The sequence below is a fragment of the Coenobita brevimanus genome, chromosome 60, assembly GCF_032717465.1.
Source record: "Coenobita brevimanus isolate Jiangsu-jjx chromosome 60, ASM3271746v2, whole genome shotgun sequence".
Taxonomy (NCBI): domain Eukaryota; kingdom Metazoa; phylum Arthropoda; class Malacostraca; order Decapoda; family Coenobitidae; genus Coenobita; species Coenobita brevimanus.
The window spans coordinates 4478720-4502946 of record NC_137013.1 but is presented as its reverse complement, the minus strand read 5'-3'; the positions used below and the strand labels follow the sequence as shown (position 1 = coordinate 4502946).

General features: G+C 40.7%; 1 protein-coding gene across 1 annotated transcript in view; it reads left to right on the top strand.

The window, feature by feature from the left end:
- Positions 1 to 2012: 2012 nt before the first annotated feature.
- Positions 2013 to 24227, top strand: part of LOC145403063 (solute carrier family 35 member G1-like) — a 31584-nt gene continuing 9369 nt past the window's right edge. Inside the window, exon 1 of the mRNA XM_080274903.1 lies at positions 2013 to 2126. Coding sequence (XP_080131029.1) covers positions 2013 to 2126 — 114 coding nt within the window. The remainder of the gene's footprint in view (positions 2127 to 24227) is intronic.

The following is a 24227-nucleotide window of genomic DNA, read 5'->3' as shown; positions in this document are numbered from 1 at the left end:
TGAGGCCAGTGATGGCAGAAAATACATCAGTTGAAGACATTTTAATGTCAGCCATGAGGAAGTCTGGAGGGGGGAAGTGATGGAGGAACAGCACTGGAATCGTGTAAGGTGGAATTGGAGGAGAAAGTCTGAGTGAAGAGATCTGCTTTATCAGTAGAAGAAATAGCTACAGAGCCATAAGAATAGAAAGGAGGGAAGGATGATGAGGTAAAGTTGTTAGAAAGGTTTTTGGCAAGGTGCCAGAAGGAGCGGGAAGAATTCGAGTTTGAGAATTGAGAACAATTAGTACGGATGAAATTATTTTTAGTAGAGCGAAGAACAGACTTAGCACGATTCCGGGCAGAGATGTAAAAAAGATGTGATTCAGGGGTGGGTTGGCTCCTGTACCTTTTATAGGCCCTCTCCTTGTTGTGGACACCATTAGAACAAGCGTGATTAAACTAAGGCTTTCTTGCATTAGTCAGAGGATATGAGAAAGGAATGTATGTTTCCATGCCCGAGAGAATAACCTCCGTAATGCACAAGGCACACTCAGATGGCTCCCGGCCATGGAAGCAATAATCACTTCATGGAAAATAAAAGAAGTACTGCCTGAGGGCCTCCAAGTCCGCAGCTGCAAAGTGCCACAGACAATGTTTCTTTGGAGGGTCCACAGGCCATACCAGAGAGATAGGACAGGTTAAGATGATAAGGTTGTGATCGGAGGAGCCCAACGGAGAGAAAAGATTAACAGTGTAAGCAGAAGGATTAGTTGTTAGGAAGAGGTCAAATATGTTGGAGCTCTCTCCAAGGCGGTCAGGGATACGGGTAGGTTTCTGTACAAGCTGCTCTAGGTCATTAAGGATAGAAAAGATGTAGGCTTTTTCACCAGGTGGATCAGTGAAAGGAGAGGAGAGCCAAAGGGTGGTGAACATTGAAATCTCCTAGAATGGAGATTTCAGAGAAGGGAGAAATGAATAGAATGTGTTCCATCGTAGAAGTAAGATAATCGAAGAATTTTTGATGGTGGAATTAATGGATAAGTAAACAGCGCAGATATATTTAGTTAGACAGCGACAGGACAGCCGAAGCCAGAGAGTAGGGAATTCAGAAGAATCAAGTTCAGGAACACGAGAGCAAGATTAATCGTTACGTACATATACACAATATCCACCTTTGGCTTTGAAATGAGTATAGAAAAAGTAGGAGGAAACAGAAAAGGGTTTGCTGTCAGTTGCCTCAGACAGCTGAGTCTCTGTCAAGAAGAGAAGGTGAGGTTTAGTGGAGGAGAGGTGGTGTTCAACAGAGTGAATGTTAGAGGAAAGGCCGCGAATGTTGCAGAAATGAAGAAGAAGTGAGTCAGACAGTGGTTCCAGGCATCTCTCTGAGTCGTCACCGGGAGAGGGGCTGAAGTTGGTGATATCAGCCTTATTTTTTAGTTACCATGAGGGTGGTTTCGGTAAAAAAAAAAAGAAAAAGAAAAAAAAAAAACATGGGCTAGATGCCTATTAAGATTTAACAGTATCATTGTTTACTGACACCGATATTTTCGAATATAGTTATATATTTATAATCCACGTAATAACAATAAACAAAAGATATTTGAGCATTGTATTGGAAACCCAGTAACGAGATATTGGCAACTTTACAAACTTTTGAGAACAGTATGTAAAAGTATCTTAATTATTTACATATAAACTGAAGCTATACTTTTATCCCGGGGGCATCATCCACAAGTGTAAGCTTGTAACAAATAACCAGCAAATTGACATAGTGTGTGCTAGTTACAGACATTGAGAGTACGTGTACTTTACAAGTCCAAGTGTTCAGAAGGTCGATGATTGAGAATCGATACCTAAACCGCTGCTTATTCAGCACACGTGGACACTTGTGCGCTCACCAGCACTCATCACTGTCAGTAATGAGAGTGTGCACCCTAGTAATGGGGGAGATATATGAAGAATATTACGTTGCGTGGAGATGTGAGGCTGTAGTGGCGGGGCAGTAGGAGAGTGAGAGCACGTAACGGCATGATGCCTCACATCCACCTCCACCCTAACACACCCACACAATCTGAGGTAGAGCTGGAACCTTTAATGGACTCCACACGGTTCCCTTTACCAGGACCATTCTCTTCAGACTCTCAGGTCAGTACTCGGTAAACGGTGATACGGCTAAAACTGCGGATAATTTGTCCTGATATCACAGAGCTGTGAACTGACCACAAGGAAAAAGTTATACCTACAGTACATATGGAAGAGCTGTTTATTAAGGAGATATTATTAGCTTAAGTTACAATTGATTATATACGAGTGTACACCCACGTTTCATCACCTGTTGTGACATTTCTCAGAAGGTAAATTTTTCCAAATTTGAAACTGAATTTCACGCAAACACGTTGCTTTTCGACATATTATATTGATCAACTTGCAACAATTTACCATGTTTACTAAACACATGTTCATTCAAGAGAGGCTTCACCAAATCTCTTTCAGCGTTCAGCCACCAGGTGGTCTAGCGTTGCCCAGCCTCGATTAAATATTTTTGCTGGGTTTTAAAGACCTGTGAAGTTGTACCTAATACCAAATTTATAATAATACTGCTATTTATAGGAATATTTTTTTCTATTCAATCAAGCGCATATATATATACCTGTAAAGAAAGAATAACCAGGCTTTCAAAGAATCTTAGCTTGGGGACTAAAATAGTGTGCTGTCTATTTACGTATACTTGAATAAATCGTATGCATTTAGTAAAGGAGATTACCTTCAGGACTTCTAATGTGCGTGTCTTAGCATGCTTTAAAGTAGTAAGCAGTTCCACTGAAAATAATGTACTGAACGATTGCTTAGTTGGTGAGTCAGCCATATTAATCCAAACAAGCGGCAGTGCGGAACGACACTATAATTATAAAACAGTACGAGGAGTTGAAGTTTAAATTTACTAAACTGTGCAGTGGAGCCAGGGAAACATTTAAAAGAATTATTTGTGTTAGACTTTGGTTACTAAGATGATCAAGACATCCAAAAGGTCCGTATTGTTAGGAAAAGTCATACATCAGGCAGGGCGGCATATCGAAAGGTGTTGCTAAAGATGCGGCTACACATCTATTTTCTTTCGTGGATACTAACGAATGACAATTATTTTAATCACTGTTATCTTGCTTTATGGATGGTTCTAGTAAAATTGCCTAGGTTTTGTCTCTGTGTTATGCTTACAGAGATAAGTAAAGTAACAAAAGCGGAGTTTACAAAATGACATAATACATTATATATAATCAAAGGGCTCCCATATTGTAATTTCTTTGTAGCATATCATGCCATCTCGGTAATTTGATGAGTAAAATATGTTTTGAGGTGTTTTACTTTGTGTCAAAATTAAAAAGAAATTAAGCACTGGCTACTTTTTCAATGCCTACCCCGCATCACAGTTGGGCGACTGAAGCGAACCTAGTGGCAGATTTCTGAAACAGGATCTGGTGAAGTCTCTAATTACGGAGTGACATGGCGTGATGTGGCTACTTTAGACTACACTATAGCTCAAAGCCACCGTTACACAGTGCTCCCGTCGCGATCGTGCCACGGCGGCTAGCTGGTGCAGTTTAAAAAATTCAGTTTATTTTTGGACAGACTCACTATATATATATATATAGATTGATTGATAGATAGATAGATATATTAAGTACAAGGTGTTCAGTAAATACGTACCGTAAATCAGGGACTGTATTCTTGAGACACAATTGAATATAAATTACTAAATAACCATATTACCAAAGCTCAGTAGTTCAGGAGTTACAGCACTTGACAGGCCTGCTAGTAATGTGTTGGATTCAGGGGATTATAAATGAAACGTCTGCCATTAACAGTGACAGTTATTGACAAAGTGCAACATGATTTTTACTGGCATGACATTAACATTTACGGTATATGTTCGAAATTCGACCTCCTTGTTCAATGCACACTACAGCCAGTCGCAGAAGTGACTGTCGCACACGTTCCAAAACCCGGGAGTTTGATCCACATGGTCAGTTTTAACCTCTGTTGTACAGGTGTAGGGGAGTAAGAGAGCATCCACTTTTTACTAGCGTCCTACATCACCTTGGTATGTTGTTCTCCCTCAACCTTCCCTCCCTCATACAACCATTCCTTATTCAACCACCTAACAACGTCCCTGTCGTTTATGGCATCTTACCTTGTGAAAGGTGATATGATTATCTGATACTACATACATAACCTTATCGTTACCATTGTTATGTAACATTACCAACTTATGCACAGTGTGTTTCAGTCTGTCACATACACTCCGCAACTTTCAGCACTGAAGTGCTGTAATTCCTGAACTAATGAGTTTTGGCAATATGGTCATTTAGTAATTTACATTCAACTGTGTCTTAGGAAGGAAAGAAGGATGGAGGAGAGGAAAGGGCAGACACCCGAGAGCAGCCCTACATCGAGTGAATGGATATATATATATATATATATATATATATATATATATATATATATATATATATATATATATATATATATATATATATATCATCACCCGTTGAGATCCACTGCAGGACTGGCCTATCCCTACCGAAGCTGGGACGATGCAGCCAATATATCTCTACCAAGTGGCTTAGGCTGTCTGGTAGAGACTGTATGTAGGGTGAGAAGTGCTTGTAAGTGTAATTGTAGTGGTGGAGTGGCTTTGGATGAGTATGTAGTCTGTGAACCAAGTGTAATCGGCCCGCCTTAAGCCAATTGGGTGCATGCATACTAGTATACGAAACTGGTTCAACCACAGCACCCCTTGTGTCCGCCAAAGTAGCAAGTGGTTCGGTGAACGATTCCCAAAGTTTTTACAACTCTGACGGGAAGCTAACCCGCGCTCACCAGCGTGCGAAACACACACTGTACCACTGTACTACAGAGGCTCTCTCTCTCTCTCTCTCTCTCTCTCTCTCTCTCTCTCTCTCTCTATATATATATATATATATATATATATATATATATATATATATATATATATATATATATATCCCATCGGAGGCCAGTGTCCCCGGTATTGGACAGAACTGGGAATTTTTAAATCTTAATAAAGTAGGGAACCCCCGGGTAGGGACCTATTAGCTTCTCGACCATGTGCCGATAGGCGGAGGGCAGTACGCTTAGGACCCTCCCGGAACGGTGCCTCGCCCAGCAACTCCGGGATCCAATGGGATATATATATATATATATATATATCTATATATATATATATATATATATATATATATATATATATATATATATATATATATATATATATATAGATAGATATATAAGATAGATAGATAGATAGATAGATAATCCTAGTTTCGCAATTGTCTGTCTGTAATGCTAAATTTGTGCGGAACATCAAGCACAGTCGTTAAGAACTAAAAAAAAAAAAAAAAAGTTGTAAGGAGGCTTTAGAGTGTGGTACAGGAAAAATATGTATCCCGCAAATGTTACCCGCGTACCTCTGTCGTGTAAGAATACCGATTGCACAGAGCTTCATGCGCAGTCGGTAAGAGAAATCAGTTAACTCCGGAAGGAAAAGTTGCTAAGGACCCGTTGCAGTATCCTTTAGGAAAAAAAAAAAATGTCGACAGAGTACCTACGTCGTGCTAGAATGGCCGGTGATATGACACTGAGGTGCAGGGCAATACATTATATACATCAGCACATACTTTAATGTAAATGTATAATTCCTAGTTCGTGCCTGTTTGTTTGTCTGTCTGTCTGCAGTGCTAACATTTGCGCAAAGCAAGAGTTGTTAAGTAGTTCCCAAGCATTTGGAGTTTGCCTTAGCCTCCCTCCCAAAAGAAAAAAAAAAAGTATAAGAAGGAAAAAAGAAAAAAAAAAGAAGAAAAAAAAAAGGAATATCAGAAAACTCGACCGCATACTTGCACTGTTCCAGAATATCCATAAATATGGCACAGAGGAGCTGGGTAAAGTATTACATACACCCCTACTCGTATTAACATTTAATTATTTAGCACTAACTCTACCACAGTCTGTCAGTCCATGTATCTTCATGCCAATATTACTTACGTTTTTGCAGAGCAGCACACCAAAACGGTAAGAGATCTCAACAAGCTTCAGTAGTAAAAGTTGTTCAGGGTCCCTTGTCGTGTCTATCCATCTATCTATAGCCCGACGCCCTAAGCCCGCAAAGGGTGGCCGCAGACAAAACGCCTCTAAGTCTCTCTGTCACCCACCGTTTGACTGCCTTCTCTCCAACTCACTCTCCCCTCCCTCATATACCTCTCAACTCCATCCCTCCACCTCATCCTTGGTCTTCCCCTCCCTCTCCCTCCTTCCACTTCACCTACATACACCCTCTTAGTCTTTCATTCTGCATTCTCTCCACATGTCCAAATCACCTCAGTGTATTTCTCCTAATTTTCTCAACCACATCCACATCCACACCACAACGTTCCGTCACTTCTTCATTCGTCAACCTGTCCTTCCATGTCACTCTACATGCTCCTCTCAAGTAACTCATTTCCACTGCTCTCACTCTTGACTCGTTCCCCTCTAGCATACGCACGTCAGGGTAGAGATCACAATACTGTCATGCAGTGACTTCTTAACTTCCATACTCACCTCCCTATTTCCCATCACTGCCTTCAGTGACCCAACAACCTTCCTTCCCTGCTGTACCCTTTCAAGCACTTCATCCCCCAACGTTCCATCCTTACTCATCACACTACCCAAGTACTTGAATGCACTCACATTCTCCATATCCTCACCGTCCAACCTCACTGTGCATTCTGTGACTTCATTCCTCTCAAAAACCATAACTTTACTCTTGTTTACATTAACTTTCAGATTCCTCTCTTTACACACTGTCCCAAATTCATTCACCAAACCTTGCAGCTCCCATTCATCTTCACTCAACAATACTGTATCATCAGCAAACAGCAACACCGGAATCTTCCACATCTCACCCTCATTTATTAGGGCCACCCCCACATCCACTGCCCTACCTTGCACCTCCTTTACAACCCCATCCATGTACATATTAAACAGCCATGGAGACATCACACATCCCTGTTTCAGTCCCACATTTAGATCAAAGAACTCACTCAGCTCACCATCCACTCGCACCGCAGCCCTAGCTCCCTCGTACATAAACCTCACAGCGCTCAACAGTTTCCCATCCACTCCATATATTCTTAATACCTTCCACATACCTTCCCTATCTATTCTGTCATAAGCTTTCTCCAAGTCCATGAAGGCAACATACACTGTCTTTCCCTTCTCTAGATACTTCTTCACTAAAAATCTTAGAACAAATATAATTATGATCTACACACTCTTTTCCCTTCCTAAATCCCCCTTGTTCTTCTCCAATTAGCTCCTCTGTTATATGCTTAACTCTGTCAATGAGTATTCTACCATATATTTTTCCAGTCACACTAAGAAGGCAAATACCCCTATGGTTACCACATACTTCTCTCTCCCCTTTACCTTTGTATAAAGGAACAATTAAACCTGATTTCCAGTCCCCTGGAACCCTTCTCAAGCCAGTCTACACAGCTTCCATATCCACTCCACTACAATCTCATCTCCATACGTCAGCATTTCACCACACACTACATCAATTCCTGGGGCCTTGTCGTATACTTTAGATAAAAAGAAAAAAAAAGAATGATAAAAGACAGAAAGAAACGGAAACCGAATGTCCGTTGTGGCTTGTGTCATTCGTGAATACGTAAATATGAAACAGAGGGACGAGGCAAAATACTGTCTATCCAATACTTAAACCTAATCCTCCAATCCTGTGTTTATGTCTACCTGCCTGATTGCAATGCTAACTTTGTGCAGAGCATCACACAAAACCCGTAAGGCATATCAACAAACTACCAAAGTTAAAAACTTGTTAAAAGCTTTTTGGAGGTTCCCTTTATCCAGAAATTTCCCGGAAAGTATCTCAGTTAGCCCTCTAGCTCTGAATTAAGGAAAAAAAAAAAAACTCATTGCCACAAGGTAGGAAATAGTAGTGATCATGGCAAAGCCTAAGAGAGATGGTAACCGTTTTATTTTTATTTATTTTTTCTGCAAACCTCAACCGAGGTGAAAAAGTTCCCAGGGACACTTTGGAGTGGGCCTTAAAAATGGAAAGTAAATAATAATGACGTCTCTGTAGAGTCACGAAAAAAAGAAAAAGTGCTCCTACTGAAATTGTACTGATCCATGGCGAAGCAAAAGAAATGCCTTTAACCTCTCCTGTGTGTGTGTGTGTGTGTGTGTGTGTGTGTGTGTGTGTGTGTGTGTGTGTGTGTGTTTGCTCGCGCGCGCGCGCAATTTATTTGGTGATTAATGTTAACAAATAGGTATGTAATAATAACCAAATATGTTTCGTTGCTTCCATGGGCATGTTACAGTCAAGCCTCCTTCCTACACATCATAGCATCCTTGTAAGCGAGACCTTTACAATATGTGCTACTTGCGCATCGTTTGTTTCTGTAACTGTTCTTTCAATGCAACTTACCCATCTTCTGTTCACTTCCAAGATTAGTATTATTATTATTATTATTACTATTATTATTATTATTATTATTATTATTATTATTATTTGTGCTGTGCTTCAGTCGCTCCTCGTCTTCAGCTCCTTCTCAATACCAATGCCTTATTTGGACTCGTAACGTGAGTTTTTAGGGATTTAAAGCCGATTTGATGCACTGGTGGCATAGATTTTACTTGTTCCTTCCTTCAATTATCATCCTAGTTTATTTTCTTCTTACTTTTTGCTCCCTCCTTTCCTTCCCTTCTAGTATGTTTAACTGGAATATTTTAGGCATTCCTGTTTTTGCCTGGTTTTCTTTGTCCTTAGTTTTTTTCTTTCTGCCATTATTTTTGTGTGATATATTCTGTGTGCTTTAATGCCATGTCTTTTATGATCTTATATTCATATGGCTGCTCTTCCTTGGGGCAGGGGAAGATGGAGGGCCATTCAAGGGTGTCTGCCCACCTCCTCGGATCTCCTTCCATGACGCTGCTTCCTCTCATCGTGACGAACGCTGGGCTGAACCCTGCTGGATGTTTGATCCCTAGCATAGCTCAGGATACGGGGTTAGTTTTGCAATTAGGCGCCCTATGCCTTGTACCTCGAACCGTGCTGATTTTGTCCTTTGGTGTTAGTCCTGACACGTCGTCATTTTGGTGCTGCCACAAAAACAAGCCTTCTCTGTCTAGCATTGTTGAGAAGGCGTGACGGTGGACGAGATCCTCTTTCTAGGAGATTAAGTTTGATCCCAAAACATATACGATGCTTCACTGCTGGGACACCTCACCAGTTGGACGCAACTCCACTACAAAAGGCCGCTTGTGCTGGAGCTCCCAAAGCAAACTTTAAATTCTGTTATTGGGACTTACCTAAACAAAACTTGCAGCGTTAATGATCCCATTGTTCACAGAATGAATCCTTTGCGATCATATTGACGACGTTATGGGGACGCCATTACCCGTTAAAGTCAGATGCCAGAGAATGAGTTGTAGCAAGTAATTCGTGGCCTGCACATTCCAGGTATACATTCCGCATTCAGTACGTCATGATAAAGGCTCCTTCATCCTCAAGAGATATCCGATCTTCCGACTCCTCTTGCCTCTAACATGTAGCGTGAGAATGATAAAACTTCATCCCATCTTTTGGCTACACAGTCTAGTTAAGTCAGTGTTACTTTCTTCCGTCTCAGTGTTATTAGGAACTGATTCCTTCATGTCCAGCTGCTCCCCTCAAGTTTGTACACGTGGTGCACAGTAACACTACACTGATTTTTGTGGCGAGAGCGTCGGTGAAAACTCTGTAAGTACTACTGCACCAGAAAAGGTCAACCTATAGCCTGGATTGAAGGAAGGACTAATTTCATTTGGGTCTTCTCGACCTGTGGTGACTCACAACTTCACGGTTATCCTCACTAGCCCAGGTCTTGGATCCAGTGACTTCCATTGTTGTTTCTTTCTCCACCACTTCATTCTCTAATTGGGGTGCGGTCGATTGCTCCTTGATCTCTTCTTCATTTACTCATACATTTTTCTTTCTCAGTCCAGTTCCCAGAATTACATTCCTCTCTATTCCATCTGCATCTACTCAACCGATTCATCTACGGCCCCTTCACTTCCGGCCTTTCCCTCTATAGAAAGGCCTTTTAACCTTGTTTTCCCTCTCTACTCGTCTCATCTCCCCTCTTCCTCTCCTCAGGCGAGTACATTGAATGTAGAAGGTACAGAGGTAGACACGGCTGTCTCTGGTCTAGATCTGAATATGTCTCGAACGACTCAGCCAACTACCCTGACTGATCGCACCTCTTCACACAGAGATTCTCCAGCTCCTCTTGGATTCATATTAGGAGAGGATGCTCGATGTCCATTCACCCCACTGTACCAGGGAACATACTGTATATGAATTTCAGAGCAGGAAAGGGCAGGTTATTGGGAAGCATGTATGTATGGTTAAGGACAAATGAACCAGCTACACGCCAAGTGACTGGCTGGTGGTACCCAACAACCCTGTCGAAGTAACATGTGGGAACCTGTGAATGAGCTTCTTCATTTGTAACCATAACTGTGATGGGCTCACCTAGTACTGGCTCTTATTAGAAAGGAATGCAGGATTTGGTAACGACAAAATACTAAATGCATTTCTATTAGTCAGATATGTCCACTGGAGATCCTAACGATCTATATTTCTTGAAGATGTGATCGAATTTTTAAAGAATAATGAATTAGAGTACTGGCAACTTGCTGCTGCCAGAGTTGCCTCTAATATAAGAAGCCAAATGTGTATAGAATGTATTGACACTAGAAGTAATGTTTTATGACGAACTAAGTATCTTTCGTGTTGTATAAAGAATATTTTCCTACACTGGATTGCAAGGTCTTTACGAGTAATAATCAGAGTAATTCATTTATGTGAGATAAAGAGAAAGATAATCTCCATGCTTCACCACCTCACCGTCAATGAAAGGGGTAGACCAACAGAGTAGAACTCCAAAACTCAGTAATCATGATTATACACATTGCATCACAGTTGAAAATTTATTTATTTATTTTTTCCTAGACCCCATGGGACCTTCGCAATACGGACTGGATTTTGTGAGGTCCAAAAGAAAATCAGATACTACTTGAGCCTCATTTGAACTCCATGAAGGGCAATTAAACACAGAGTATTTACATCATAACTTATTTGATGTGCTATTTCACGTGAAACTGTAACCCTAATGAAACTGCCAAGGTAAAATTTATGAAAATGATTTCAGGACTTGTATGTGTTCGATGACTTGGGTGAATAGCCAGCAGTTAACGCCAAAGAGTTGTTCGTATGGCCCTCGAATGAAAATATTATGTAACACAACTTCGCCGAAATAAATTCAGGCTTTACAGTGGATAAAACATAGCATCCTTTGAATATTACTTACTAATAAATCCATATACTTTAACATTATTCTGATATAAATAGTGTTTCATTATCATTGTCATTTTTATTAATCACAATCATCGGTCGGTGGGGACGCCCATCATAAACTCAGTGTAGTGTTACTCTATTTTGGGTAACTCTTCATTGAGTGGCACGCCAAATGATTAACTGTAAACAAAGAAATCATTTAATACGCTGAGTGGTAACCTTATAACCAGCTAGCACGTGTTCCCGTATGTGTCAACAAGTGGGTTGGCGGAGGGTTAGTGCCTCTACCCGGAAAACAACTAACTAAAAATAAGAACAAGAAGTCTCGGATCAGGGCGGATCAATGGATGACGACCAAGGACCGGAGACATGGTACGGATTGCAACGTGGAATGTAAGGGGTGTGAATGATGAGGTGAGAGAGAGAGAGAGAGAGAGATTATCCAGGTGCATGGGGGTGCAAAAGTGGACATACGTGTATTAACTGAGACTAAATGGTGAGGGAAGAGTATGAGAGAGTGGGAGTATGGATGGGGTATATGCGCAGAAGTAGGTGAGAATGAAAGGGTAAAAGAGGTGTATGTAGTGTCGTGTGCAAGAGATGGAAGTGGAATGTATGAGTATGGATCAGTTTGTTCAAGGATTGTGTGTGTAAGATTGAAAGTGGAAATACAAACTTGGGCGATTGTGTGTGTGTGTGTGTGTGTGTGTGTGTGTGTGTGTGTGTGTGTGTGTGTGTGTGTGTGTGTGTGTGTGTGTGTGTTTGCGCCAACGCAAGATCATGCAAGAAGAGTGAAAGAAGAATTCTAGGCAAATGTGGATGCATGCATGAAAAAGTTTAAGAGGAATGAGAGAGTGTTTTTGACTGGAGGTATGGATGGAGGAGTAGGGAATGTGAAGGTGGATTGAGTAGTTGGTGTGTGAGGTGTGCCTGCAGAAGATGATGAGAATGGCAGTGCTCTAGTGGACATTTGTGCGGGGAGGGATTTGGTGATAGCCATTACCCTCCTTAGGCACTAAATGATCCACATGTATACATGACGAGTGATGAAAAGGGTGGGTGGTGAACTGAATGAATGGAAGGCAATGATTGATTATGTGAGTGTGGCTGACAGAATGAGAGGGTACGTAATGGATGCAAGAGCGTACAGAGGTTAGGGGAGTGGACTTTCTGACCACCACTTGGTGGTGGTGAGAGTCAAGTTCAAGTGCAATGGAGAAAGAGAAGAAGGGAAGGACAGGAGGAAGTAGTCCATGCATGGAGGGTAGAAATGTTGCAAGAGGATGGAAAAAGGCAGAATGTAAGAAGGAAAAGGAGGAGAGACTGGGAATATATGATTTAAAGCAGATGAGGGACGTGTAAGATATGTGCAAGATGTTCACAGAAGTGTGTGCATCATGTGAGGTGGGGTGCAAGGAACAGCATGGTGGAATGAAGAGGTGAAGCAAGTTGTGGCACAAAAGAAGTAAGAATATAGTAAGTGGATAGAAAACAGAGGCATGGAGGAAGTTCAGAGACGGAAGAGAGAGAGTTCTAGTAACGAGGAAGAGAGAAGTGAAAAGATTAGCAAGAGAGAGTAAAAAGAAAGTGGATGAGGAATTTGGAAGAAATTTGAGTGTAAAGTGGAGGGAATGTAAAAAAATGTTCTGGAAGGAGGTAAACAGAGTTAAACAGGGTGATAATGAGGTTAGTAGGGGAGTGAAAGATAAAAATGGTAGATTGATAGTGGAGAAAGGCGAAAAGTAACCAGATGGAGAGAACATTTTACGGAACTATTAAACATAGAGAGTGAAAGTAATGCGAGTATAAGCGGCTGGAAATGGCTGAGAGAAAGAGGGTTATGAGAAAGGAGAAAGAGATCAGTAGCATGGAAGTAGTGGTTGCAATGAAGAAAGTCAAAATGGGGAAGGCCCCAAGAATTGATGGAGTGTTTGGTGAAACGAGAAAGCATAGGGGAGAGATAGTTGTAGAATCTATATGGAAAATGTGCAGATTGGCCTGGGAGGATGACAAGGTCCCGGAGGATTGGAAGTCAGGAATAATTGTTCCCCTGCACAAAGGGAAAGAGGAAAAAGAAGTGTGTGGTAAACATAGGGGCATTTGCCTTCTTAGTGTAACCGGCAAAGTATATAGTAGGATACTTACTGACAGAGTTAGGGAAACAACAGGAAACAGTTGGAAAAGAACAGGGAGGCTTTAGGAAGGGAATTGGTTGTGTAGATTAGATATTCATCCGTAGGTTTTCAGTGGAAAAGTTTCTAGACGAGGGAAAGAAGTTGTATGTGGTCTTCATGGATTTGGAGAAAGCATACGACAGAGTGGATAGACAAGGAATGTGGAAAATACTAAGAATATATGGAGTGAATGGGATGTTGCTGAATGCCGTGAAGAGTATGTTTGAGGGTGCTAAGGCTGTAGTGCGTGTGGATAGTGAAATGAGTGAATTTTTCTATCTGAATGTTGGATTGAACAAGGATGTGTCATGTCTCCATGGTTATTCAGTCTGTGTATGGATGGGGTTATAAAAGAGATAAAAGGTAGATCAATGGATGTTGGAGCAGCTCTAATGAGAAAGGGCAGCGTTTGGAAACTTTCTGTAATATTGTTTGAAGATAATACAGTATTGTTAAGTGAAGACGAAGGGGAACTGCAAGGCTTAGTGGGTGAGTTTCGGAGAGTGTGTGAAAAACGGACTCTAAAGGTAAATGTAGAGAAGAGTAAAGTTATTTTCTTCGAGAGAAATGAAGTCACTGAATGTACAGTGTGGATAGATGATGAGGAAATGGAAAATGTGAGTGCATTTAAGTACTTGGGTAATATGATGAGTAAGGACTGAAGTTTAGAGAGCGAAGTGCTTGAATGGGCACAAGAAGGAAGAAAGATGGATGGTTCTTTGAAAGCAGTGATAAGAAATAGGAAAGTGAGCATGGAAGTAAAAAACTAGCTGCATGACAGTATTATGATACCAACTCTAACGTATGGATGTGAAGCTTGGACCCTGTTGGAAGGACAGAAGTCAGGAGTGAGAGCAGTGGAAATTAGTTATTTGAGAGGAGCATGCGGAGTTGCATGGAGAGACAGATTGACAAATGAGGAAGTGAAGGAGCGTTGTGGTGTGGATGCGGAAGTGATAGAATGCGTTAAGAGAAAATACTGAGTGGTTTGGACATGTGGAGAGGATGGATCGAGAGACAAACGAGGAGTGTGTATGTGAGTTAGGTGGAGGGGGGAAGAGGGAGGAAGAGCCCGAGGATGAGATGGAGTGATGGAGTGGAGAGGTATAAGAGAAAGGGAGGTGTGAGCTGGGGGTAGGGCAGTGAAATGGTTGGGGACATGGCGACATGGAGGCGATTTGTTCGCGGCCACCCCTTACGAGATTAAAGCGTCTGACAATAGATAGATAGATAGATAGACCACCATCATCTTTACCACCTGCTTATGTTGGTAGACTTATGACGAAAGCCTCTCCCATCTATTTATCCACTCCCCTATAATTTTAGTTGTCCTAACGTCAGACGACTTTATTTACCTTTGGAAAGACTTCCTTAACCTGGAGGGGGTTTGATACAATGTTCCTTAATCGCTTCAGTGGCAGAAATCATTACCAAGTTGAATACAGTCATATGAGGGTTGCACGATTAAAATGAAATACTGAGTCATTATGTTGAAGGTTAAGGTAAATAAGCAACTGCACAGCTGTTTCTTCTAAAGAAACCCTACATATATATAATTATCCTCCCTCCATCTGCTTCTCTACTTGCCTCCCTTAGTCGCTTATGTCTGAGTTGCCACTCACCCATTGTGAATTTCCATCTTTTTCTCGAAACAGCTGTGCGATATCTATCTGTCTATCTATCTATAGCCCGACGCCCTAATCCCGCAAAGGGTGGCCGCAGACAAAACGCCTCCAAGTCACTCTGTCACCCACCATTTGACTACCCTCCCCCCAACTAACCCCCCCCTCCCTCATATACCTCTCAACTCCATCCCTCCACCTCATCCTCGGTCTATCCCTCCCTCTCCCTCCCTCCACCTCACCTACATACATCCTCTTAGTCAGTCTTTCATTCTCCATTCTCTCCACATGTCCAAACCACCTCAGTGCGATATGATATATATATATATATATATATATATTACCAGTAGTTCTCGCATGACCTTTTTGACAACCAAACAAACAAACCGAATGAAAACAATACCTTTCCCCGTGCCCCTTCGGGGCGGGGATGGGTAAAAAAGGAAAAAGTCTGAAACAGGTTCGAAGTAAAATGGCTCTAGGAACACAATAAATTATATCTCTGAGACAAAAACGGTGAAGTCATTAAATGAAGAGATAGGATGGTGAAGAGAGTTGAAGAATTTTACAGAGAACTGAATGCATCTAAGACAATAGTGCCGATAGCTTACTTTTCAGCTGACACGAGTGAAATACCTGAGGTAACACAAGACGAAGTAAACATTTCTCTTAAACGTATGAAAAGAAGGAAGGTCCCAGGAGAAGACGGAATAGTAGCAGATTTACTGTTGGGTGCAGAAGTACAAAACAGGCTCGTCCATTTATATACTCACTGTGCAAAGAAGAAAATGCCCAAAACATGGTGTAATGTAGTAGTTATTTTGCTTTACAAGAAAGGCGACTCGAAAGATTTTATCAACTATCAATCTATTAGCTAATTATTAATTATTGACAAACTCTTAAGTCCTTACGAACAGAATAACAACATATTTGGAGGAAAATCCAACCTTGTGAGCAGGCAGGATTCCAAAGAGGGTATTCGGCCACTTATCATACACACAATTAATCAGCTAAAAATTACATAATTTAATGAACCACTGTGCTCAGGTTTTGCTGATTAAGAAACGGCTTTCGATTTAGCGGAGGAAACAGAAATTATACATTCATTGCTGATACAAAGAGTAAATGAAATCACTGTAAAACTGCTCGAAAACATATAGATGGAGAATATAGAGGGAACTGGTACAGTTAAATAAAGAAAAGAAAAAAAAAGAAAAAGAAAAAGATTTAGAAGGGCTAGTGTCAGTGACATAATTTCACCAAAATTATTTACAGCATCCCAACGAAGCATTTTCAGATAGGTAGACTGGAACAAAGAAGTAAACATAGGTGGAGAAAAGCAAAAGCATTCAAGATTTGCAGATGACACTGCCCTAATCTCAGAAACAACGACATTGCAAAAACTGTTAAAGGACCTAAATTGAGAAAGTCTAGAAAGTCTCAAAGTAGGGCTAAAGATGAACCGGAGTAATCTAAAGCAATGTTTAATCCAACTACGCCAAAGAGCGTCAGCAGCATAAGCAAATAAATTCCTGAAAAAGTGGAGGAGTACAATTATTTGGGGCAAATACTAATGCTAATGAAAGACCATGATAGCGAATTAAAACGATGCACTACAGTGGGAGCATTCACAAACTGACGAGTTGCCAGTGCTCATTGGGTAATTCAAATAGGAACTTCGTCAACACTTTCCGGCTCACACAGTCACATATTCTCTAAAACCCCTTCCTTGATATTAAGTGATGAACAGTATTTAAAGTCTTCAATAGTGTAATCATTGGTTATTATACCGGTTTTCTATGTATGATTTACTAAGTAAGTTATTGTTGAACAGCTATCAGAATGCATAAAACAACTGGTCCTTTAGCGTTCATCACATAGTATTAGCTGTCTCACTGCATATCTTATTTGAAATGTTTATAATTTAGTTATCAAATATATTTAATGTTTCATCTAGCAAGTGCTGAAGACAATGTACTGTCTATCAGTTATAACAAACATTATCAATGGAGCCGAAATCATGCGAAGTTGAAGTCACTAACCGAAATCCCAAGTACCAATGTTTCCAGGAAGGGAACAAAGAAAGCCTTATGCGGCCATGCATACATGTATAAGCATAGATGCCGCACGGGAAGGCAGAACGTGCTTCAGCTTGGCCACCACGTTGGAAACGTCGAGTGCACGTCGTCTGCTATGGTCTGCACTACAACTGTACCGCATTTAATTTTTCTGCAAGGCCACAGTGTTACACTAACAAGCGAACAATTGGCACCAGAGAACAGGGAATAACTTTCCATGGATAAGTATATACAATTTGTACCATATAATAATACAAAATTCATATAGCCCTGCACTGCACAGACTGATGCATGCAGACGTGCAGTGCTTCCACACAGAGTTTAGTTGTAATATAAACAAACTAGTCAACGTGAATGACAGCTGAACTTGTAACGTTTGACAATACCACAGTACCACAGTGTATATGGTAATCAGCGTACTGTAATCAGATTCTCATGTACTGAGCCAATTGTTAGGTAAAGGTAGAGAAAGCCCTCGCCACCTCACCTTCGTGTTTTCTTGCAATTTTTTTGTTGGGATGGCACTGTGTGCACATTGGCATTTTCAACATAGATATATATATATCTATGGGTAGACACACGACACCATAGATATAGCCTATCTATGCATAACACAATGATAAAGCTGGAGTTCATATCCTTGTCTTATGGCAATAGCTCATAAGCAACTTATTCCAGCAAGATGTAATTCATATAATTTAATATATATATTATGCTGAAGCCCAGAGCTTCTTTTTATATAGTGTAAAAATAGATGGTCAGTACAGTATACTTTTATGCGTGAATCTGTTACAGTGCTTCAAATATGTGGTAGGAGAAAAAATCGATATAAATGTAGGTCTACAGTATATTAAGTATTTATTTCATTATACTGTACATATATATTTGGTATTTTACATAAATAAAAGGTATACCGGTAACCAATATTTTTACTATGGTGGCATGTAATTTACATATGGTCATAGTCATTCTTTTATTTCTTAATCAAACTCCATTTCAGTTATCATATCACTTCATATATTTTAAACGATGCTAAAAACAGTTCAGCTTCACGCACATGTTAGGTTTGTCATGAGTCATATTATACTGCATCCGATAAGATTTCAGCAATCAATTCACTGCAGTTGGCTCAGAAGCACGTGTTGCATGTTATTGTTAATATGGATTTTTTGAAGATGTACTTCTGACAAACATGGACCAAGTAAGAATAGATGAAGTTAATATTACTTTAGAATATTTTAGGAGCCTTAAATTAAGCCGTCACATGAGGAAATCCATGCAATATTAAGAAAGTTATGGCCGGAAAACGACAGCATCTGCACCTTGTGCCAATAGATTATCACTGCTTATTTTCAGTCAGACTACCTTGCCAATATGCCGGCGCTTTTGACGTATACATTGGCCCTATGTGGCAAAGCGAGACGCGGCATCTACAGTATATATATATATATATATATATATATATATATATATATATATATATATATATATATATATATATATATAATCTTCATCTGACCATATATATATATATATATATATATATATATATATATATATATATAATCTTCATCTGACCATATATATATATATATATATATATATATATATATATATATATATATATATATATATATATATAATCTTAATCTGACCCCCATTATTATTTTGCAGCCAAACGACTTTAAATTAGTATTAGATATAGACATATGTATCTGACGGTTATATTTGAATAAAATTATTTTAAAAGACGGGACTGCGATGGCGAATAATTGCTTTTCAGCAACGAACAATATTTGTCCCAATTTATCATACTGAACTTTCTTTTCTTCACTGTTCAGTACATATGTTCATAAAATTATACTTATTAACAAAGTGATGAAGGGAACACAAACAAAACGATAGATTAGTTGATCATGTTTTTATTTTTGAAATTATCTGGTGAAACTTAGCAAGTTTTGGGAGTTTGTGAATGCTCCTATTTGACTGAAAACTGTTGGAACACACACACACACACACACATATATATACACAGTGTATATAATAATCTATCTATCTATCTATCTATATACCTAGGCTGCTTCCCCCAAGGAAAGGGAGGTAGCCGAGACAGGACGACACACTCTCCATTTACTCATCCATTCAAACACATTCATTCACATCTTAGCCCCAAAGGGGAGAACGGACAGATCCTCACCGCACCACACCGCACAAGGGTCAACTGCGCAATGCAATCAGTGACATCCGCAGCAGGGCCCGACAGCAGAACTGGTTTACCCCTGCCACATCATAACAGACCCATCCCCTTACCCGCACCTGACCTGACTAGCTGATCAGGCCAAATGCGGGAGAATATCCCCTCAGGGCTGCGTCATCACTTATTCATTCACAACTTCTCTCCATTTATTTCTGTCACGCACAGCCACTCTTCCTTGCTCAACAGACATCCCTCTCGCATCCAGCGCTCTCTTCACACTGTCCATCCATCCTATTCGTGGTCTTCCTCTCAGCCTTACAACTCTCACATCAGATCTAGTTATCTTTTTCACCAATCGCTCATTATCCATTCTCTCCATATGCCCAAACCATCGCAACACCCTCTGCTCAACTCTACCAGCCATCTCCTGAACAACTGCAGTTCTCCTTCGCACTTCATCATTTCGCACCCGATCCATACGTGTCACTCCACACATACTCCTCAGACACCTCATCTCCATTACATTCAAACTTTTCCTCTCTGCTACACCCATATTCCATGTTTCAGCCCCATATAATGCAGTTGGTACCACAACACCCTCATACAGCCTTCTCTTTACATCCATTCTAAGCGAACGACATTTAAACACTTTTTTCATTCCTCCCAGCACCTTTCCTACTTCATTTATTCTAAACTTCACTTCTGCATCTATTCTTCCATCTACAGCAACATGTGACCCTAGATACTTAAAACAATCTACCTCCTCAAGCAACTCACCATTCAAAACTATATTCATCCCCCTACCATCTATCAACCTCGTACACTTCATCACTTTACTCTTATTCTCATTTACTTTCAATTTCCTCCTTTCACACACCCTTCCAAACTCCTCTACCAACTGTCTCAATCTCTCCTCTGAATCAGTCACCAGTGCAGTATCATATGCAAACAGCAGCTGCTTCAGATTCCACTCTCCACCATCAACATTTACCAGACTCAGACCACCTAAAACTCTTGCATTCACCTCCCTTACAACACCATCCATGTAAATATTAAACATCCAAGGCGACATCACACATCCATGTCGCAGCCCCACTTTCACGGGAAACCAAGCACTCACAGCATTTCCCACTCTTACACACGCTCTACTATTTACATAAAAACTTTTCATCCCTTTTAGTAACCTACCATCAAGTCCATACAATCTTAAAATAGTCCACAAAGCCTCCCTATCAATTCTATCATACGCTTTCACTAAATCCATAAATGCCCAAAACATATATATATATATATATATATATATATATATATATATATATATATATATATATATATATATATATATCATCTGCACCTCCTTCCCCACCGTAGGGCAGGGTGAGGAGTAGCAACGTCCAGACAGCCCAAACTTGCCCTGTCCAATGGGTCATGCTTCCATTCACTCACCATTCAAGCCCCCAGAATCGTGGCTCTAGTTGATACGCCAAAAACATTCACCACGGTCTATAGCTTTACATAAACGTATCCGATAGAGTCAATCCGGATGCTGCCACGTTAAAAAGGGGTGCCAAATCCCTGGTCATGCGCTTCTCACAATACTCATCCAGTAAGCTCGATCTCTTGTCATCCCCTAGCCTCTTCGACTTCCAAATCCCTCTTTTTCACACACGCATCCACCATATCCCTCCACCTTCTCTTTGGCCCACCTCGCCTCCTGCCTCCTTAAAATTCGCTCAGATATATACAGTATATATATATATATATATATATATATATATATATATATATATATATATATATATATATATATATATATATATATATATATATATATATACTGTATATGGAGGCTCAGTGGTAAAGTGTGCGTTTCATACACTGAAGAACGAGGGTTCGCGCCTTTCCAGGGTAATAAACTTTGCGAGCGTCCTTCTGGCCACGTACTGCATTGGCGGACATCAGGGGTGCTGTGGTTGAACCAGTGTCGCATACTATAAAGTATGCTTGCACCCAGTCAGCTTGCGCAGGCCGATTACACTTGGTTCACAGACTACACACACATCCAAAGCCACTCCAACGCCTACAAGCACTTCTCACCTTACATATAATCTCTATCAGACAGCCTAAGCCACTAGGTAGAGATACATTGGCTGTATCGTCCCCGCTTCGGTTGGGATATGCTGGTCCTGCAGTGGACTCTCGCACGGCTGATGATATATATATATATATATATATATATATATATATATATACAGTATATATATATATAGTAAGAGCAGTAGGACTAGTAGCAGCCGGACCATGTAGCTGTTAGCCTATAAGCAGCAGTCTGACTAGAAGCACTCCTCCACTCCCCTTCTGGAGGTTGGGAAACTGACGTTGAGGTCACAGAGGAGAATGGTAAGGCCACTTCATTCCCCACCTCTCCTGAAGCCCTCTTGTGCAATAGCCCTAAATAACTGGAAAAGGTGGTGGGCCTTCAAGGGTAGGGACGAGGAGGGCTTAGAGGAGGATGAAAAAAATCACACAATCCTGCACCTTTCCCAGGACTCTCTTGAGCCAGTGCCTGGTCGATAAGATTGTCATGACTGAGGGTAGGGACGAGGAGGGTGAGGAGGTCGGCCTGGCCACCTCATCCCGCCATCTCGCCTTTGACCTCTAATGCCCCAGCCCTTGTCAGAAAGGATGGTGGTAACAGTTTATGGGTGAAGACGAGCCTGCTTGTGGAGTGCTACCTTACAGTGGTGAGCAGGCTTCAGTACTACTTCGACTTGTAACCATCTACTAGCAGCCAGTCCTAGTAGCAGTCAGACTAGTAGCAGTAGTTAGACTAAAAGCACTCCCCCCTCCTAAGTCAAAAACCAGTCAGGAAGGGTATTACTGGCTATTTTTCCTTAAAAAAAAATATATATATATATATTTAGTAGAGGCCTATGTCCAGCACTAGAGTGATATAGGTTGCAGAATATATATATATATATATATATATATATATATATATATATATATATATATGTGTGTGTGTGTGTGTGTGTGTGTGTGTGTGTGTGTGTGTGTGCGTATACAATGTATTTATGTTTTTTATCGTATATATTATGTGTGTATGCAGAGATGAGTAAGTGAAGTGGTGAGAGGGAGAGAGCGGAATGAAGTGCTTGTTGGAGATATGTAAGAAGGCATGGATGAGTGAAACTGTGCCAGCAGAGCGGAAAAAGGCTATGATTGTACCCCTGTACAATAATAAAGGTGAGCGAAGTGAGTCCAAGAATTACCATGGCATAAGTTTATTGAGTGTTGTAGGGATGATATATGGAAGAATTATTAGACAGAAAGTAAGAGAGATATCAGAAGTCGTAGTGAGTGATAAACAGGGTGGCTTTAGGAGTGGCAGAAGACGTGTGCATCAAATATTTGCAGCGAGACAGATAATGGAAAAGGCTTGTGAGAAGGACTATAAGGTGTTTATGATATTTATGGATCTGGAAAAAGCATACAACAAAGACAGGGAAGGATTGTGGAAAGTTTTGCGCATGTACGGTGTAGACTGTAAGCTGCTAGGTGCCGTCAAACGTTTTTTTATGATGGTAGTGAGGCATGTGTAAGGGTAAATGGGCATCTAAATGAATGGTTCAAGATAAATGTGGGCGTGCGACAAGGTTGTGTGATGTCCCCATGGTTGTTCAGTATATATATGGATGGGGTGATGAGAGAAATAAAAACACATGTAATGGAGTGAGGGATGGCGTTGGTAATAAATGGATGGATGGAATATCTCAAATTTGTCGTATACTGACGATGCAGTGTTATTTGCAAATACCGGACAAAAACTTGGTAGACTAGTGAAGAGTTTTGTTGATGTCTGTGAGCGTCGTGCCTTGAGAGTAAATGTAAAAATGGGTAAAGTGACGGTTATTGAGAGAGAAGGTGACTCCCGGTGTGATGTTACAGTGAATGGAGAGAGACCGGAATTGAGTTCAAATACCTGGGTACTGTGATATAAAAGAGACGAAAATGTGCAAAACAGGTGGACAGTAGAGTGACACAAGGAAGGAAAGTAGCTGGTGCTATGAAGGCCTTTATAAGAAACAGAGGCTTGAGTGTTGAGTTGCGCGAGGCTTACATGAAGGAGTGTTAGTGCCAACATTATTATGTGAAACTATGGTGTGGCATGAAAATGAAAAGTCAAGAGTGAGAGCTGTGGATATGAGACTACTAAGGAATGTATGTGGAGCACAGACAGTGGAGGGGATACGAAATAATGTGATTCATGAAATATGTGGAGTGAGGAAGTCTGTGGACACAAGAATCGAAGAGAGTGTTCTGAGATGGTATGGTCATGTGGAGAGAATGGATAACAATAGAGTGGTCAAAAAAGGTATATCTGAGCAAAATTGAAGGAGGGAGGAGGCGAGGTAGGCCAAACAGAAGGTGGAGGGATGTGGTGGATGAGTGTGTGAAGAAGAGAGGTATGGAAGTCGGTGAGGCTTGTGGACTGACGAGATCGAGCTGGCTGGATGAATTTTGTCAGAAGCATATGATTCAGGGATTTGGCACCCCTTTTTAACATGACAGCATTCGGACTGACTCTATGGGATTCGTTTATGTAAAGGTAGAGAATGTGGTGAAAGTTTTTGGCGTATCAGATAGAGCCAGGATTCTAGGGGCTTACATGATGAGTGAATGGAAGCGTGGCCCATGGAATTGGGCAAACTTGGGCTGTCTGGACGTTGCTGCTCCTCACCCTGCCCTATGGTGG